This window comes from Sminthopsis crassicaudata, chromosome 2 (assembly GCF_048593235.1).
Source record: "Sminthopsis crassicaudata isolate SCR6 chromosome 2, ASM4859323v1, whole genome shotgun sequence".
Taxonomy (NCBI): Eukaryota; Metazoa; Chordata; class Mammalia; order Dasyuromorphia; family Dasyuridae; genus Sminthopsis; species Sminthopsis crassicaudata.
In genome coordinates, this window is record NC_133618.1 from 315,729,042 (window position 1) to 315,749,107 (window position 20,066).

Below are 20,066 nucleotides of genomic sequence, written 5' to 3' on the forward strand. Positions count from 1 at the left end.
GAACCAGTAGAAATACTGTTAGATCAAAGAATATACACAGTTTGATAATCCTTTGGGCATAGTTCCATATTGCTCTCCAGAATGGTTGGATCATTTCACAACTTCACCAACATTTTTAGTTGGTGACAGTTTTCCCACATCCCCTCCAACATTATCTTTCCCCTGTCATCTTAGCCAATCTCAAAGGCATAAAGTGGTACCTCAGAGTTGCATTTCTCTAATCAATAGTGATTTAGAGCATTTTTCATATAACCAACTTCATAGAAAAGATTTTAATTTCTTCATCTGAAAATTGTCTATTCAATATTCTTTGACCATTTATCAGTTGGGGAATTCATCATTTTCTTAAGTCTAGTCAATCAACAAAAAAATAAACCAAGTGCTTATTTGTAGTGTTTGCCAATTTCCAAAATGTAAATAAATGCTTACACTGAAAATTTAACAATCAGCTGCTTATGAGTTGAGCCCTTTGGACCTCTAACACATGGCTGATACCCCTTCTTGCCATTCCCCCAGTCTCTCATAGACTCATTTTCCCTTAAAGGATGGTAGAGGGAAGGGAGAAAAGTTCCAGAGGTAGCCAACAGCTGTGCTGTTCCTATTCTTTGGCCAGTTTATGGTGACTCTCAAATTCTACTGCTGTTGACACTGAAGGATGGGCTCCCTCGGCTAGGACCAAGCCCCCATCACCAGCCACAAGCCAGGACAGAATTTTCATCTACTGATTAGAACTTCTGGGCCCCACCTACCTGTAGTCCCTCCTCCTACTTTCACCAGCATGGCCCTAGGATAGCTTCCCACCCTCACCAGCTGGGTTTCCCCTTTTCCTCCTAAGAGAACCATAAATTCTTCCAAGAGAACTTTGAATTTTCCCACCCTTGGACAAATCCTCATCCACCTTCTTCAGATAACAATCTGATGCTGAAGAATGTGAAGGGAAAGATAAGGGAAAGAGGTGTAGGGAGCTGTCGTCTCCAGAAGCTGCCAGATGCTCTCTGGGAAGAGATCTGTCTACTCAAATCTCTCCGACAGATTCTTCTTCCTGTAACGAACCGTTGTCTCCAGGCAGTTGCTGTTAACTCTTGTCCAGAGAAGTGACTTCCCTTCCTGCAGAGAGCCCCGTCAAGCCTGATGCAATGCAGAGTCTTTCTCTTGAATCCTGGCTCTGAATCTCCTCCAGCTCTTATCCTTCTCCAGGCCGATCTGCTCTCTGGGCCCAGTGCTGTCTCTTTTATCCTCCCAGAGAATGGGCGTGGGATAATGCAAGGGCTTCTGGGAAGAACCACCTCAGCCAATGAGCTTGCCTCCTCTATCAAGTCAACCTGAGTTCTCACCTTGTACTTGTCCAGGAAACCTGAATTCTCACCTTGTCACTGTCCAGACAACCTGAGTTCTCACTTAGTAATCCTAACAAAGAGGGATTTGATACATTTTCTAGTTCTTGTTGTGAGTTTGGGGGATAAAGGGGACGGTGGTAATTTTTTTAGAGGGAAGGAAAACCTGAATCAGGTATGTGAACAAATCCCATCCATGGTCAGGCTGAACAAAACTGCTCTGGGATGAGAAGAATCAATCCATGGTAAGCAAAAAGAACCAGGTTTATTCTAGAAAGAGTACATGCTGTTCCTATGGGCATTGATCTAAAGGGTACTGAAATCAAGTCTGGTAACATGCTGTCGTCTCCAGAAGCTGTCGATCGCTCTCTGGGAGGAGATCTGCTGTGTCAACTCAAATCTCTCGGACAGATTCTTCTTCCTGTAGAGAGCCGTTGTCTCCAGACAGTTGCCGTTAACTCTCATCAGAGAAGTGACTTCCCTTCCTGCAGAGAGCTGTGTCAAGCCTGGTCTAAAGCAGAGACTGACTTTTTTCCTCCCGAGCTGCCCTCTTTATCCTCCCAGAGAATGAGCGTGGGATAATGCAAGGGCTTCTGGGAAGAACCACTTCAACCAATGAACTTGCTCCTCCCAAGCACGCAAGCTCTTCCCCAGGAATTCACAAGTCAAACTACCGGGAAAGGCCGGAACTAGAAAATTGTCAAGTACCGACTTAGCACTTAGTAAAACCCAATGTCTCATTATCTCATTAGCACTTAGTAAGAACCTAACAAAGTCTAATACCTCATTGTTTCTCTTTTTTTATTTCAGGTCTCCGACAGCCTCATGAAGTTAGTACATAGTGATCCGTACTGGAAAATCAAAGCTTTTGCCATCAGAGGTATTACTGAGTTAGTGCCCCTTATTTCTGTCTCTTGAATAATCTATGAGATTGGGGAAACATGAAAGAAGCCTCAGAGAGGGCTCTGTTTCACCATGAAACATTACTACTAGTTACCAATCTGATCCTATTCCACAGAAGGTCATGGTCTAAGCCAGTCCCATGCTCACTTCAAGCAGTAAAGGTATTTTACCCTTCTAAAATGAATTTCAGGGAAGCACCTCATTCTTTTTTCTTTCTTTTTTTAATAATAGCTTTTAATTTTCAAAATACATACAAAGATAGTTTTCAATATTCACCCTTGCAAAATCTTGTGTTACAAATTTTTCTCTCCCCTCCCTTAGACAGCAAGCAATCTAATATATGTTAAACATGGAAGTACCTCATTCTTGAGGTGCCCCAGAATATGATTAGCTCCCATTGGTTGGGAGGGGGGTCCTGCAGAATATTTCTGAATCCCCAACTGCTTGTAAAGTGGCTCCTTCAAATCCAGGACTTATTATATTTTATTAAATCCTAGTCAGTTTTGACATAAAGGAGTCAAATCCCCCCCTGAAATGGACAGGAATGTTTAAATATTGTAAACAATGTTTTGTTCTTCACATAGATCCAATTGAAGCAATAAAATGAGACATAATAAGACACCTACCACATGGCTCCTCACCTTTATCTTATCTTAGATCCAAACCTAGGAGTTCAAGAAAAAAGTACAGTGCGTTTTGCCTAGTGCCCTGTGTCCAGCCCTCCTTCAAGGCAGCAAAGGAGTGTAGAATATAAAGCCTTAACTATTGTGTAATTCATGCCATGTAGTCAGGCTAATCACTAAATGAAGATTCAAGAACCTGTTCCTGGGTTTTAGCTTGGACTGAGGATCCATGGTTTCCCTACTCAGTCTTATCACAGCAAGCTCATCTAGATGGATGCTAAGTGGCCCAGTAGATAGAGCCTTGGATCTGAAGTCAGAAGACCTGAGCCTGGGCAAGTCACTTAATCCTGTCAGTCTCAGTTTCCTCATCTGTAAAATGGGACCATAATAGTAGTAGTTGTTGTGAGGATCAAACGAGCTAATATTCATAGGGACTAGAAAAATGTTTGTTCTCTTCTCTCCATGGAGACAAGGAAGTGGACTCAAAAGGTGATTTAGCAAAGAGAATCTTGCTCCTAGTGTTCTAACCCAGTTCTGTCCTGGACCCTTTCAGTTCCAGGCTCCAGTAACTGATAGGTACTTTATCTTCCCTATGACCTTGAGCCAGTTCTCAGGACCTCTCTCTTGCAAATAGGCCTCTTCACTCAGCACCTCATTTTCTCTGTTGCCTACCTCTTATGTCCTGTAATGTCACCAAGAGGATTTGGGGGAGAAGATGAAGGAGGACTGGAAATGGACTCAGTGCCAATGAGCTAGTTGCAACCATGGACCGAAGGCCAGCTTTTGGCACTATATGGACAAATGAGAGCTAAGGTAACTCTTGTGGGCTCATCTCCTGACACTGGGCAAACTGTCAAGCTCAGGACATCTTGCCAGAGTTTGTGCCATCCCTCAAGAACCCAGGGATCTTTCCATTCCAAGATGCCTCTTCAAAGCAAGACTTTGGGCCTGCTTCCTCATCTCTATATAGTCTTTGTGTGATCGATCTATGCTATAATTACCATACCTCCGATCCTAGGGAGCAGGAACGGACTACCCCCTACCAAGTATAGAAATGTTGTGACTGGCCTACTGTGACCCACTCCCTGACATAACCAAATAGAAGTAATCTCTGCTTTCCCTCTTGTGCTAGTCAAGTCGTTCTTCATATGACTAGAATCCTCCTCCTTCACACTTTTTTTTTAGGTACTATATATTTATTTATTTTTAATACACATTGGGAGAGAAAAATCAGAGCAAAAGGGAAAAACCATAGGAAAGAAAAAAAAACAGAAAAAAAAGAAGTGAACATAGCATGTGTTGATTTACATTTAATCTCCATAGTTCTTTTTCTGGATGCAGAGGGCATTTTCTGTCCAAAGTCTATTCACAGTGTTTTGGATCAATGAATCACTGAGAAAAACCAGACTTCATAGTTGATCACAGCACATTCTTGCTGTTATTGTGTACAATGTATTTCTGGTTCTATTTGTTTCACTCTGCATTAGTTCATATAAATCTTTCCAGGCCTTTCTAAAATCAGCTTGTTCATCATTTTTTGTAGAACAATAGTATTTCATTATTCCATATATTATAACTTGTTCATGTACTATATCTTCATATACTATAACATTATTTTTTCCTATCATCTTAGCTGATCTGAGAGGTGTGAGGTCTTCCCACTCTTTACCCACTGAATTACTATCCATCCCTTAAAACCCAACTTAATTCTTTCTGGAACCTATCTCCTTGGCTGGTAATGAGTTTTCCCCATTTATAACTCTCACATAACATTGTGATAGCTACACCAATTTGTGTCTTATACCCCACTCCCAATAGACTATAAGTTTTTTGAGAACAGTGATAATACCTTATCTAATTTTCAGCTTCTCTAGCATAGTGCTTGGAATATAGTAAATACATAAGAAATGTTTGCATTATTATCATTATTGTTATTTTCATATTTTTCATGGACTAGAAATAAATGGTCCTGGAACAAGTCATTTAATATTCTACGGGAGGAGTTCCTAATTTGGGAAACAAAGAATAAAATATAGAGGGTCTATGAACTTGAACAAGGGAAAAATATATCTCTCTTTGTTTAAAAACTGAATTTTAATTGAAATTTATAATTCCTCCAATTTAAAAAAAAATTATTCTGAGATGACATCTATAGATTCACCAGACTGCCACAGGGGACCATGACACAAAAAAGATTAAGAATCTCTATTCTATGGATTATTGTGTAAATACATAAAATAGCTACTTTTTTGTAGTTAAATAAGATCATGCTCTGCAAAGTTATGGATTCCATTATTGATACAGCTCAATTAGCAAACATGACATCAGGAGAATGTCCATTTCACCCTGTTCCCACATAATCCTGGTCTATTCTATATTTTAAAAAGCTTCTGTAGAAGAAAAATAAGAAGACAGAGAGAGAAAGGGAAAAAAAGAGAGAGAGAGAGAAAGGAAAGAATCTACATTGTAGGCAGAAGCCAGCCAAAAATAATTTTTTATTAGCTTAACATTATTCTAAACCCACCCATTTTTCTGTTTAAAGGGAGAAATGTCCAAACTGGCCAAGTCCCCACATGTTTGCAGAAAACCCTTCCCAACACAAGATATTTCAAATAATGTTTTTAATATTCTTAAACAAGAAAAATTTTACAAGACATTCTCAAACATCTACATAAGTCAGGGTAAGACACAAGTTAATGGCTTCATATTCCCAGAACAAGAGTCAGTTAATATTGGAGTTTCCTATTCCCCTTAAGAGCTCTTCTCTGACCACCTCCCAGCTACCAGGAAGATCTCTTCTTTCTCTCAAGTTAATTATTAGCTGAATCCCTGCAGGGAACCTGGGGAGGCAAAGGTTATAACTAGATGTACAGAATGTTCTAAGTTTGGTTTCTACCAATGATCTATTTTCAGAGCCCTTAGCTTTCAATCTTGATTTTTCTAGTGGAAGGTGGCTCTTGTTTTTATCACATATATCAATTCCCTGTACATCTTGAACCTGAGAAACTTGCTGAAAAAATCTTCTCCCCAGCTAACCCTCCCTTCTAACTCTATCTGCATTAATTTTTGTGCAGAATATTTTTAATAATGTAATCCTAGGGACAGCTAGGTACCTCAGTGGATAGAGCACCAGCCCTGAAGTCAGGAGGACCCGAGTATAACCTTGGGCAAGTCACTTAACCCCGGCTGCCTCTGCAAAAATAAATGAATAAACAAACAAACAAACAAATAAATAATGATGTAATCCTGAAGCCTAATTTGTCGAGAATTCTTCCTATAGCCATAGTTGTGAAAAGTTATCTCTTTCCTTAATGCTCTCATTTGTTTTGTTAAGACCTTTCAGACTAGTCCTTGGACAACAGACCTAGTCTGCTTTTTGACCACCAATTTAACTAATCACAGAGAGGCATATCATCACTAAGTAAACCACCTAGCAATAAAATTCTTTTGGCCACGACAACTCATCAAAGAATTATTTCAAATGTCCCTTAGTCCTTCATGACTCCCTCTTATCATGATGGTGATGGAAAGGGGTCAGAGGATGCTAAAAATGACCCAACTGTTTGTGTATCAATGAACTAACATTTGAGTATTGGTACTCTAAATGTGAGGCAACTGTCCAATGATTATTGAATGGACTATTGCTAGAGGAACCAAATCACATCAGCCTAAAGCAGAGTCTTTTACCTTTTTTCTTAATGACCTGACACCCATTGGTAATTTGGTAAAGTCTGTGATCCCCTTCCCAAAATAAATGTTTTTTAAATAAAACACCTAGGATCACAGAGGAATCCAATTATATTGAAATAGTTATTGATTTTTTTTTAATTAAGTTCGTGGATTCCAGATTAAGACCATCCGTTCTATGTAGGGCATCTGACTGTAATTAAGATTGATATAATTTGTAACTGACCTTAGGACAGGGCATTTGGCAGTTTGGTGATATCTCTAGCCAGAATAATGTTGTTGTTATTATTGAAAATAATAAATGAAGGAAATGCTGAATTTTAGTTGTAGGTTAGTGAAAAAATAAATATATACATATGTTTGTTTATAACTACACATATATGAGTATATATGTATATGTGTATGTATATACACACAGAATTAACAAATGTGATTGTTGAGCCATGAACAGCAATACCCAGAAAATCATGGGAAATGGGAAAAGAATGGCATGTTGTCCTAATTTTCAAAAAAGGAAAGAACCTTTTTTTTTGTCCGAAAAGTTTCAGACAATGAATTTGATCTCAATTCCTGGGATAGTTCTAGAACAGATTATTAATAATATGGTTAGTAAAGATCCTAAAAGGGAAATAGCAATTGCAAAGATCCAGCATAGCTTCCTCAAGAACATTATAGTGATCAACTTTATTTCCTTTTCTATTTTTCTTGACAGAGCTATTAAATTGGTAGATCACAAGAACTCTATAGATATAATTTACCTAGATTTTTTAGCACATCATTTAATAAAATATCTCATTCTATTATTATAGAAAACATGGATAGATGTGGACTAGCCAATAAATGAAGTGAGGGATTTGGAATGGGTTGAATACCTAGTCTCAAAGAGTAATGATTAATAGTTCAAAATCAGATTGGCAAGATGTTTCCATTGGGGGATGCTCAAGTAACTGCACTTAACCTTATTTTTTAAAATAATTATATCAGTGACTTGGCAAAAGTCATAAGTGGTTTACGTATCAAATTTGCAAATAATATAAAGCTAGGAGAGAAAAATGCTGTCCTTAAACTGTACCCAAAACATTTCTCCATATATGGCCTGATTAGGCAAAGTCCAAGAAGGACTGATGCCATTTTATCACTATAAGCTATGTCGCCCAGTTAACTATAATATTGCATTAGCTTTTGGGTTTTTTGACTGCTATATCACACTGCTGACTCTCATTGTGCTAAGTGATGAGATTACAAAGAAAGACAAAATTAGGCCCTTATTTGCAAGTTCTGAGAGTTTAATGAGGACAACACCACATAAACAGCTGTGTACAAACAAGATCTATACAAGATAAATCGGAGATTATCTCAGAGGAAAGGTATTAAAGTTAAGAAAAATTAAACCTTCTTGCAGAAGGTAGGACTTTAGCAGAGAATTTAAAATAGCAAGAAAGCAGAGATAAGAAAGGAAAGACTTACAGAAATAGAGGATTCAACCAGTGAAAATGCCAGGAATTGAAATATGTTTTGTGTAAGGAACAGCAAAAAAAACTACTGATATCACTGGATCACAGAGGACTTGGAGAGGTATGACTGAAAAAATAGAAAGAAACCAGGTTATGAAAGGTATATTATTTTTCTTTTAGGCAATAAAAAGCCAATAGAGTTATTAAATAGGGTAGAATATTAGGATGAGTCTAAGAGGATAAAGGTGCAATAGCTAGTGCCAGACTTGGAGTCAGGAACACTAAGTTCAAATATGACCTCAGACCCTTACTATATGACCTTGAACAAGTCACTTCACTCTGTTTGCCTCAATTTCCTCATCTGTAAAATGAGATGGAGAAGGAAATGGCAAACCACTCCAGTATCTTTGCCAAGAAAACCCTTAATTAGGGTCACAGAGAGTCAGACATGACTGAAACAATTGAACAATAAGATGAAATCCAATGTGGAAAAATGTCTAAAATCTTACATTTGGGTTAAAAAAGTCATCTTCCCAATAGAAAATGTATGTATGTATGTGGGGGAGAAGGAGAATAAAAGGAAGACAATTGTTTGCTTAAAAAAGAAAATGGCATTTATTGGACTTCAGGTTCAATGAGAGTCAGCAGTGTGATATAGCAGTCAAAAAACCCAAAAGCTAATGCAATATTATAGTTAACTGGGCGACATAGCTTATAGTGATAAAATGGCATCAGTCCTTCTTGGACTTTGCCTAATCAGGCCATATATGGAGAAATGTTCTGGGTACAGTTTAAGGACAGCAATAAACTGGACAAAAGTTTTTCTAGAGGAAAGCAACCAAAATTGTAAAGGGTTTGGAGTCAATCACATCAAGATAAGCTGAATTTATAAATGCAGGAAGGCAGAAATAGTAAAGGCTTTCTTTTCAGATCATGATGCAATAAAAACCACATTCAACAAAAAGTTAGGGATAAATAGATGAAAAAGTAATTGGAAACTAAATAATCTCATCTTAAAGAATGATTGGGTGAAACAGCAAATTATAGACACAATAATTTCACTCAAGATAATGACAACGATGAGATATCATATCAAAATTTGTGAGATGCAGCTAAAGCGGTAATAAGGGGAAATTTTATATCTTTACAGGCTTACTTGAATAAAATAGAGAAAGAGAAGATCAATGAATTGGGCTTACAACTTAAAAAGCTAGAAAAAGACCAAATTAACCCCCCCCCCCAATCAAATTGGAGATCGTTGTATACTTCAACAACAATATATGATGATCAATTCTGATGGATGTGGCCATTTTCAACCAAAAAAACTATTGAACTAATAAAACTAAGAGTTGGTTTTATGAAAAAACCAATAAGATAGATAAACCTTTGGTAAATCTGATTAGAAAAAGGAGGAAAATCAAATTGTTAGTCTTAAAAATGAAAAGAGGAAATTAGAGAAATAATAAGTTACTTTGCCCAACTTTATGCCAATAAATTTGATAACCTAAGTGAAATGGATAACTACCTCCAAAAATATAAGCTTCCCAGATTAACAGAAGAGGAAGTAAATTGCTTAAATAGTCATGAAGAGTCAAACGTGACTGAAATAACTCAAGAACAATAAATCTTCCTCAATAACTTCCAACTATTGCTCACTTCTGAAGTCAAACAGGAAAACAAAACAAAAAAAAAAAAAACCCTTAAAACATTTGAACACAGAAATCACGTTCCCTTGAGTGTTCTCTTATTTTGACCTAAGAGTAATTCCAGTAAAACTTTACAAAAACAGATTGGTCAAGATTTGGTTTTCAAGCGTAGTTTGCCATCCCCTAAATTCAGTTTATCTTTTTCTTTTTTTAATAGTTTTTATTTACCAGATATATGCATGGGTAATTTTTACAACATTGACAATTGCCAAACCTTTTGTTCTGATTTTTCCACTCCTTCCTCCCTCCAGATGGTAGGTTGAGCAGTACATGTTACATATGTTAAAGTATAAATTAAATACAATATATGTATACATGTCCAAACTGTTGTTTCGCTGAACAAAAAGAATCGGACTTTGAAATTGTGTACAATTAGCCTGTGAAGGAAATAAAAAATGCAGGGGGACAAAAATAGAGGGATTGGGAATTCCATGTAGTGGTTCATAGTCATCTCCTAGAGTTCTTTCGCTGGGTGTAGCTGGTTCAGTTCATTACTGCTCTATTGGAACTGATTTGGTTCATCTCATTGTTGAAGAGGGCCACGTCCATCAGAATATTTGGAGTTTCCTTGGCAGAGATATCGGAGTGATTTGCCATTTCCATTGCCAGCTTATTTTACAGATGAGGGAACTCAAGTCTTCTTGACTCTAGGCCTGGTAGTCTAACCACTGCACCATTTAGCTCCCCTACCTAGTTGCATAAAAGAAGCTAATTTGCTTTGATAGAGAAAGTTTCCTTATGTGGGAGTTCCCTATACTAGCAAAATGCTAAGTCTTATTCCCATTCCTACTTTTATCCAGAAGAGAGTTGGAAAGTGATTGATATGTCATTGTTCTGTCGATTAGTTATGTGATCCTGTGGAGATTAGATAGATATGCATACGTACATCTGTATATGTGTACATGCATGTGTATATATATGTATTATCTATATTGTGTGTATGTATGTATTATGTATGTGTGCATGTGTGAGAGCAGTATATTTGTGTATATGTATACCTATGTGCATGTATGCGATGTATTGCATTATATCGATAAAAATGCATGTGTATGTATATATGTATATCTTTGTAATGGATACAGTGAGCACCAAATAGAATCATTTTTAAAAATTAAATTGTATCTTAACAGACCCAAAATGAGAGGTTGCTGATAATTGCCTTTTTTTTTTTTTTATAATAGCTTTTTATTCTCAAAACTTATGCTTGGATAATTTTCAACATTTACCCTTGCAAAACCTTGGGTTCCAAATTTTTCTCCCTTCCTTCTCCCCACTCCCTCCCCAGAGAGCAAGTAATCCAATGTTAAACATGTGCAGATGAATTGCCTTCTATGTGCAGTCAGATCGTCAACTAATTAAAACCAAGCCTCAAATAAAAATCAATGTAGAAGAGAAGCTTAAAATGAGATGACACCGTGAACATTACAATAGTCTGACCTTTACAGACAAGCCATCCACAATGAACATTGGGAAATGAAAAAAAGGCAAAGACTATCTGGATTATTTTGCTACCAAAGTTCACTACATCTATTACTGAAGTTTAACTAAAGCAAAAGTCACCTCATCATAAGATGCCGCATAACAATTGTGGTGGCCAACAACACTTGATCTCCTTGCCAAAGAGAAAGAGATGGCAGCCAAAAGATTTCACTTCAGTTGTTTATAAGTCATGATTTTTTTGGTTCTCTTGGCAGAGATACTGGACGGTTTTGCCACTTCTTCTCTAGCTCATTTTACAGATTAGGAAACTAAAGCAAATAGGATTGTCTTGCCCAGGGTCACACATTAAGGATTTGAGGTCAATTTTGAACTCAGGAAGATGTCTTCCTGACTCCAGGTCTGGCTCTCTAGCCACTGTGCCACCTAGCTGCCCATAACAAAGGGATCAGACTACAAACTAATTTTTACTTTTTATTACTGTAATTAATTACTTGTAATAATTATTAATTATTACTGAAATGTGAACGGATCTAGAGGGCTCTCGCTTTTCTATAAATACTCCAGCCCTCTCTAAAGAAATAATAATAATAAAGAAAACTAAAGGCTATTATAATAGCAATAGATTCTTCCATCTGCTCCAGAACTGCACATGGAGATTCTCTCCAGGTATTCTGAGTGGAGACAAGGAAGTGGACCAGGAAGTCAGCACAAAGATCAGGGTCCCAAAGCCAGTGGGATCCTGATTGGTCCTAGGGTTGCTGAGCAGCAGGGGACCTAATCGCCATAGGTCAATGTATAGGAGGAAAAGGACTGGGACTGTCACACACCCAAGGCCTTTTGAGGCCTGTAGGCAGGGCCTGATCTCACCACAGAATTTCAGCAATCAGACTGCTAGGGGACAGGACACTGTAGGAATTCCCTTATTTGAATCAAAAGTGCAGGAGGAAGCAATGTTTCTCCTTCACACAGAACCACGGACCAAAAACTGAGGCCGGAAACATGAAGACATAGAAGAAAATGCTGAGTACAGTGAAGAAACACTTGGAGTTGAGAAACCCAAGAAATTAACCAGCTCCACCAAGCACAAGTCTTAAAGGGGAAAAAAATAACTTGGCCATAAGGACTATATCTAAAAGAAATTAAGGAAGAAATTTGGAACTATGCTCAAAAAGTTATCAAACTTTGCATTCCCTTTGACCCAATAGTGTTCCTACTGGGCTTTTATCCCAAAGAGATCTTAAAGGAGGGAAAGGGACCTGTATATACAAGAATGTTTGTGCCAGCCATCTTTGTGGTGGCCAGAAACTGGAAACTGAGTGGATACCCATCAATTGGAGAATGGCTGAATAAATTGTGGTATATGAATACTATGGAATATTATTGTTTTGTAAGAGATGACCAGCAGAATGATTTCAGAGAGGCCTGAAGAGACTTACATGAACTGATGCTGAGTGAAATGAGCAGAACCAGGAGATCATTGTACATGGCAACAGCAAGGTTATATGATGATCAGTTCTGATGGACGTGGCTCTCTCCAACAGTGAGATGAGCCAAATCAGTTCCAATAGAGCAGTAATGAACTGAACCAGTTACACCCAGTGAAAGAACTCTAGGAGATGACTATGAACCACCACATAGAATTCCCAATCCCTCTAATTTTATCTGCCTGCATTTTTGATTTTCTTCATAGGCTAATTGTATGCTATTTCAAAGTCTGATTCTTTTTATACAGCAAAATAACTGTTTGGACATGTATACATTTTATTGTTTTTAATTTATACTTTAACATATTTAACATGTATTGGTCAACCTGCCATCTGGGGGGGAGGGGAAGGAGGGGAAAAATCAGAACAAAAGGTTTGGCAATTGTCAATGCTGTAAAATTACCCATGCATATATCTGGTAAATAAAAACTATTAAAAAAAAAAAAGAGAGATGAAGCAAGAGATTAAAAAATAACTTAATTAAATATTTAGAAGAAAATTGGGAAGACAATAGACTACAGATTCATTTGTAAAACATAATGGAAGAAAAAAAATGAAAGCTTGGCTGTGAAGATGAAAAAAATAGCCCTACTTTTCTTCTTTGGAGACTAAGTTTTATAGAACATAATTTAAATTGCCAGACTTGGTTGGAGTGTTTCATTGGTTTTTTAATAATACTTTTCTTTTTCTTTTTTTTTTTTTTTAATTTCTCATTACTGGGTATGGCTTGCTTCATTATTTCAGGTGAAGGTGATATAAAAAACGAATGCTATAAATGTATATTTTTTAAATTCTTAGTTACCCAGTTGGAAATAAGGGGAAGATAAGTGGAAATGAAAATATGACAGTTTTCCATAGAGGTATGTTTTGAGGTGTCTATACCCTTCCACAGTTCAAGGAGAGCCAGAGATTTAGCGATTGGAGGCTGTCCGTTGTAAGCAAAGGACTGCTCACATAGATTGTAAATTAACAAAGGAGGGGGCAGCTAGGTGGCACAGTGGATAGAGCACCAGCTCCTGAATTCAGGAGTTCAAATCTGGTCTCAGATACTTAATACTTCCTAGATGTGTGACCCTAGGCAAGTCACTTAACCCCAGCCTCAGAAAAAAGAAGAAAAAAAATTAACAAAGGAGATGCCACAATTAGTAGATTAGCATATATATATATATATATATATATATATATATATATACACACACACACATATATATATGATTACACACACACATATATACTATGCTATAGTGTGTATATTTTTATATAATGTTATATAATTATATATTATGTTCTATATTATATATAATATGTTGCATATTATACATGACATATATAAAATATATTGTAGGTATATTATATATAATATGTTGCATATTATACATGACATATATAAAATATAATATATATTGTAGATATATAGTGTGTGTATTTACGATGTAGATTGTAGAACAATTAGTTCTAGGAATACATCAGGCCTATTCTAAGGACTCTTCAGTTATTTGCCTTGAAGCATAAGCCACAACTTATAAGGCACAATAAAAAAATGGACCTTTAAAGTGGGATTCTACAGCCCAAGAAACTCTCCCTGCCTAAATCAACAAACCTTTGTTAGGCAGCTGAAGATGAGCCCTGAATTGGTAGTTGTCCTTTGTTCTGGAAGCGGTCCAAAATTACATCATTATGTTAGAGCAGAATTACAGTGTGTCCCACTGTGGCTGATCAGAGTTATACGAGCTCAAGATGCTCTGCCACAGGTTGGAGGACACAAATAGTCCCTGTGAACATTTGGGTAGATTCTCTAATTTTGTGCACCTCACATTTCCTTTGGGGTAATTTAATTCTGCTTTGCTCATAGAGCACAGCACCTTCTCAGATGAGAGCCCACCATGCTGGATGGTCCTATACCAGTGTCTCCCATGTCATACAAATAATTTTCTAAAATTCTTACATAAGACCTTGAGAGTGTCCTTGTATGGCTTTTTCTAACCACTATGTGAGCTCTTGCCCTTTCTGAGTTCTTCCTAAATGTTTTTTGGTTTTTGGGTTTTTTTTTTTTTTTTTTTTTTTTGGCGGGCATTTTGAATTAGAATTTGCATTAGAATTTGGCGTTCTAACAATGTCGCCAACTCAACAGAGTTTTTATTTATTCTGCAATAAAGTTGGAATGCTTGAAAGTTGAGTTTGAGAAAGGACCTCAGTGTCTAATAGTTTATCCTGCCAGGTGAACTTCAGAGTCTTCCTGAGACAATTCAAATGGAAGCGATTATGTAGGAATCCAAAAACCCTAGCAGACTGTTTTACCATTTCTGCCTATCTCAAAGCCCTGTGATGATAGGCAAGTGATGAAGCAGCAGCAGGTGGGGGGATATACCGGGAGCTGTGATCACAGCCCTGCATTCAGGTAGTTTAGGCCACAGGGCCTCACTGGAAGCCCCAGGAGGATTTGGCAGCCTCTGGGTAGCTGAGCAGCCTTTTAATGATCTATTGCTCATCTCCATGTGTAGGAAGGGGTTAGAAAAGGTACCTTTAAAATTGTCTAATTACCCAACCCTGGTTTGATTATTGCAGCAGGTGGGGATCCTACTCTGAGAACAAGACTTAAAAAAAGATACAAAATTTTCTGAAAATTTGATTCCTCTCACCACCAGTACATGGAATATACATACACTTATAGACAACATGAAACCTAGATCTGAAAGAACAAACAGGTCTTCTTGTGAGAGAATTCAACAGGTACAAGCATTCAAATAGCAGTCCGGGGTGAAACAAGGCTGGCAAATGAAGGCCAGATTACTGAAGTGGGAGCTGGATAAACAAGAGGAAAAAGTCAGTTCCATTTTCTGCCTTCAAGGAGCTTACAGTCTAATGGGGGAGATAACATGCAAACAAATAAATATAAAGTAAGCTATATACAGGATAAATAGGAAATAATTAAAAGAGAGTAAAATCTGGGATAAAGAGGATTTGAGGAGCTGCTTTCTTCTTTGACACATATTATTAGTACATTTAATAGAGGCTCAGCTCAAAGCATGTGAAATAAATATGTTCTATTCTCCTTCTAAGAACTCTCTCCTAGCATAAATCCTGTACCAACAGTAAGAATTGTTGGAAAGTATATTTTTTATTTCTTTAATAGTTTTTCCCCAGTTATATTCAAAACAAAAAAAAATTATGTGTTTCTAAAATTTTTGAGTTCTCAGTTCTCTCCCTTATCCACACCCACAATTAAGAAACCACTTAAGAAGTTATACAAAAAATTTTCATCAAAGTCAAGTTGTGGGGGGGAAAAAACATAGACCTCTGAAGTATATTTAACTTACTAGAAAGAAATGAGAAGAAATGATAGTAAATCTCCATCCCACTCCCCACTAAAACTAATTTATATGTTTTTTATCCCCTTGAGGCCTAAGGTATCAAAACTAGAAAACCTGATAAACTATCCAAGCTCATTTGCTAATGTAACTGAAGAATTCCAGAAACAATGTTTGGGCCAGTTAGGTGGCACAGTGACTGGCCCTAGAATCATGAGGGTCACTTAAATCATATTGTCTCTACAAAAAAAGGAAAGTAAACCAAACTCTCCCTTCCATTTTTCCCATTCTAAAATGAAGAATACTAACAGTGATAAGGTTCATAAAGTTATTTTTACCCTTCAAATCACACCAAACCTACCTATTTCTAATATTCATGAAGCTCTCTAATTGGTTCTGAGAATGAAGCTATAGTCTAAGTGAAAAGGAATGATTGTTATCTCTTCTTGGCAGCTTTGGGAATGATTGGGCAAGTAAGTCCCCAGCTAATAGACCTCTTACTCTGGGCTATCCACTATGAGGATGAGCCAGGGGTGCGTTTGGAAGCCTGCAGAAGCATCATTGCCCTTCAACTTCAGGGAGACCAAATCCGAGACATCTTCCTAGATGTACTCCTCCTGGAGAGCCATGAAGCTGTTCTTCGGTAAGCCCTCTAGCACAAGGAGGTAGAACTGAATGAGGGAAAATAATTTATGGAACATTTACTATGCCAGTCACTGTGCTGAGTGCTTTACAAATATTGTCTCTCTGACTCAAACCAGTTCCAATTGTTCCATGATGAAGAAAGACATATACACCCAGAGAAGTGTATGCCAAACTGAGTGTTTGCCATAACATAGCATTTTCATGCTTTCTGTTATTGTTTGCTTGCATTTTGTTTTCCTTCTCAGTTTTTTTTTTCTTTCTAGATCTGATTTTTCTTGTATAGCAAGATAACTATATAAATATGTATAAATATTTTGGACTTAACATATATTGGACTACCTGCCATCTAGGAGAGGGGATGGGGGAAAGAGGGGAAAATTTGGAACAAAAAGTTTTGCAAGGATCAGTACTGAAAAATTACCATGTGTGTGTTTTGTAAATAAAAAAGCGTTCATAAAAATAATTAAGTAAAAATAAGGGGGGGAAAACCCAAATATTATCTCTCTTGATCCTCATAATAACCCTGGGAGGTAGATGCTATTATTTTTCCCTGTTAATGAGGAAACTTAAGCAAATAGGGTTGTTATTAAGTGACTAAAGCTGGATTTGAATGTAGGCCCAGAATAGTACCCACTCTATCACCTAGCTGCGGGGGGAAAAAAAAAAAGTCGAATCCAACTCCCTCATTTGTAAGCTGAAAAAACTGACGTCCTAAGGTCACAAAAGAGTGAGAGGTGGGATGTGTACCCTGAGTATCTGACTACAGGTTACTGTTCTTTCTACCACACTATGCTGGCTCCTACATGTAAGTCTCAGAGCCTACCTACTACATCGTAAAATACATGCTTTCCAGCTCCCCTGAGAGCCTGTTCAAAGGACATCCAGGGCCTCATTCTGTAGGATGTATGTATTAAGAGTATAGACATAGGTCCACCCTTTGCCAGATTATTGGACCCACCAAATACCAACAAGGCTAGAAGCTATTCCCAAGATCAGAGGTTGCTGGGGAAACTTCACTGTCAAGTAGGTAGTCTCTTACTCTGATCAGTGTTGCCTCTCTTACCTCATGAAATAAGAAGAGACAAACCACCTAACCTTCATTGTTGTACAATTGGTTTTTTTGCCCTGGAAATTCCCAAGTTTCTTTCCTGTAAGGTCTCCTATTTTTTTGTTTTTAGAGAAATAAATACTGCAATGAAGATTCTTAACTTAAAAGATAGAGGAAACCAAGTGATGCTTCAACTGATCAAGAATAAGGTAGATTCATGGAGGCTGTGTTCATGGTTGAAAATTGCGTCTGGGTCTTTGGCAGACATGTACCCCCTTTGCCCCATTTGTATACAAACATATACTATATACATTACACACCTGTGCACCTCTCTCCCACTCTCTTAATTGTAGTGCCTTCTATGAATGACATTCACCTTATCCTGTATATATATTATCTGAACACAGCTCTTTGCATGTGGTCTCCCCCATTAGATTATTGGCTTCTTAAGGGAAAGATATCTTTTGCCTTTCTTTATATCATGTGTTCAGCACATTTTCATCCCCTCCCCAGGCTATTCTCTGCCTATTAGTTTCCTTGGCTTTCTTCAAGTCACAGCTAAAGTCTTTCCATCTGCAAGAAACTTTTTCCATTTTCCCTTAATTTTAGTACCTTCCCTCTGATTCAACCCTGTTTTGAGGGATTGGGAGAAAGGAATAAACTCTTATACCTACTTTGTGCCAGACACAGTGCCAAGCATTTAATAAATGTGATTTACTGATATGATCCTCAAACCCCTTATAGCTTATAAACTAGATGCTATTTTCCCCTTTTTTCAGTTAAGGAAACTGAGGCAGAGATTAAGTGTTTGCCAAGAACTCCCCAGCTGCTAAGTGTCTGAGGCTAAATTTGAACTCAGGTCCTCTTGACTTCTGAGGCCAGATCCTGTATATTTTTGATGTAAATAGATTGTTTGCAAATTTTCAAAGTCTCTACCATTAGACTGTGATTGTCTTAAGGGTTGGACCTAGTTTGTTGTTTTTGTCTTTCTTCTCATCCCTCGAATTTAGTACAAAGCTTGGTACACAGAAGGCACTTAATAAATGCTAACTGACTGTTTAACTTGCCCAAAGGCACACTAACTAGTAAGTTACTGAGCTTATCTTCAAACCTAAAGTCTTCTGACTTCAAAAGCTAAATTCTAAGAGTGGAATTCTGTTGGTAGGAGAGGATGCCTCTTTTGTCCTATTTCACAGAGTGGGCATTTCTTAACTTTCAGAGTTGCTACTAAAATAAAGCAAAACTGAAGGTATAAAAACAATTTGAAATGTTAAAATTATTTATCATACTGCCTAGCAGAAAAAGCACTCAATTAATTTAGTGGATTTGAATTTTTAAAAGCTTTACAAGTACAAAGTTTTTATTATTTTGCTAGTGTATTTATTTCAGACAATTAGTTCTCACTTGGCACCCTTGAATAAAATGTCTATAAAGCTAAAATAAAAATTTTCATTAGCAATTCTGAAAAATGTCCAACTATCTTAAGAGTTCATTAAATTATTCAGGCTGGCAAAATTTAGTAGTCATTCCGTCCTAATTTCCTTTAGAGTCAACTACTGTTTCAGGAACAAACTTGATTTCACACCTGGAGACCTAGAAGGGATTATGTTCCAAAACAGATTACATTACAATTACATCCAGAACATTACAATAAGGCAACTAGGTAATGTAACAGGTCAGAGTTCAGGATCTGAAATCGTAAGATCCGAATTCAAACTGGCCTCAGTTACTTACTTCTATGATTCTGGACATGCCCTTACTTCCTATAATTATTGTTAGGATCAAATAAGATAATATCCATAAAGCCCTTAGTACAGAACTTGGCACTTAGGAGGTACTTAATAAATACTTGTTTTCTTCCCCTTAATGCAACAAGGCTTTCTTCCTTCCTCAGCACACCCCTCTCCCCAACTATATTTTAAATCTTTAATATGCTACCCAATCAAAGGTTGTAAATAATAGAACACTAAAGAGGGAACACATCTTATCCCTACCTATTTTTAATTGCAAAGAGTTAAGAAAAAACAGAAGGAATTGGTGAAGTGGGATGTGGAAGGGGCTTTAAAAAGTAAGATTATTAAAAAGAAAGCAGTGATTATTCAAGAGATTCTGCCATATGCTACTTTCACTGATTAAACAACTCATTTTACTATAATAAAGCATTAGAATATCTAAATATTCACATTTTCTTTTGGTGCACATTCAAGACAATGAGATATTTTTCCCCTGAGGTTGGACCAAAGTTGTTTGTTCATGTAATTTCTCAAGCAATTTCTGGAATTGTCCAAGCTGCCAAATGCATGCAACTTATAAAGTAAAACAGAAAATATTCCCATGCACAGGTCTACATATAAATTTCTGGGCTATTTTTCTACTCAGTAGGTGATAATTTACCTCTTATTCTAGGATAACAGATGACCTGACTAATCAGAGT

At 37.1% G+C, this 20,066-nt stretch overlaps 1 protein-coding gene across 2 annotated transcripts in view; it reads left to right on the forward strand.

Moving 5' to 3' along the window:
* The window catches only part of HEATR4 (HEAT repeat containing 4), an 83,740-nt gene that overhangs the window by 52,767 nt on the left and 10,907 nt on the right, over window positions 1-20,066 (forward strand). For both annotated transcript variants that reach the window (XM_074290073.1, XM_074290074.1), the window contains 3 exons: window positions 2,145-2,214; window positions 16,393-16,582; window positions 17,763-17,841. In XM_074290073.1, the coding sequence (XP_074146174.1) occupies window positions 2,145-2,214; window positions 16,393-16,582; window positions 17,763-17,841 (339 nt within the window). The remainder of the gene's footprint in view (window positions 1-2,144; window positions 2,215-16,392; window positions 16,583-17,762; window positions 17,842-20,066) is intronic.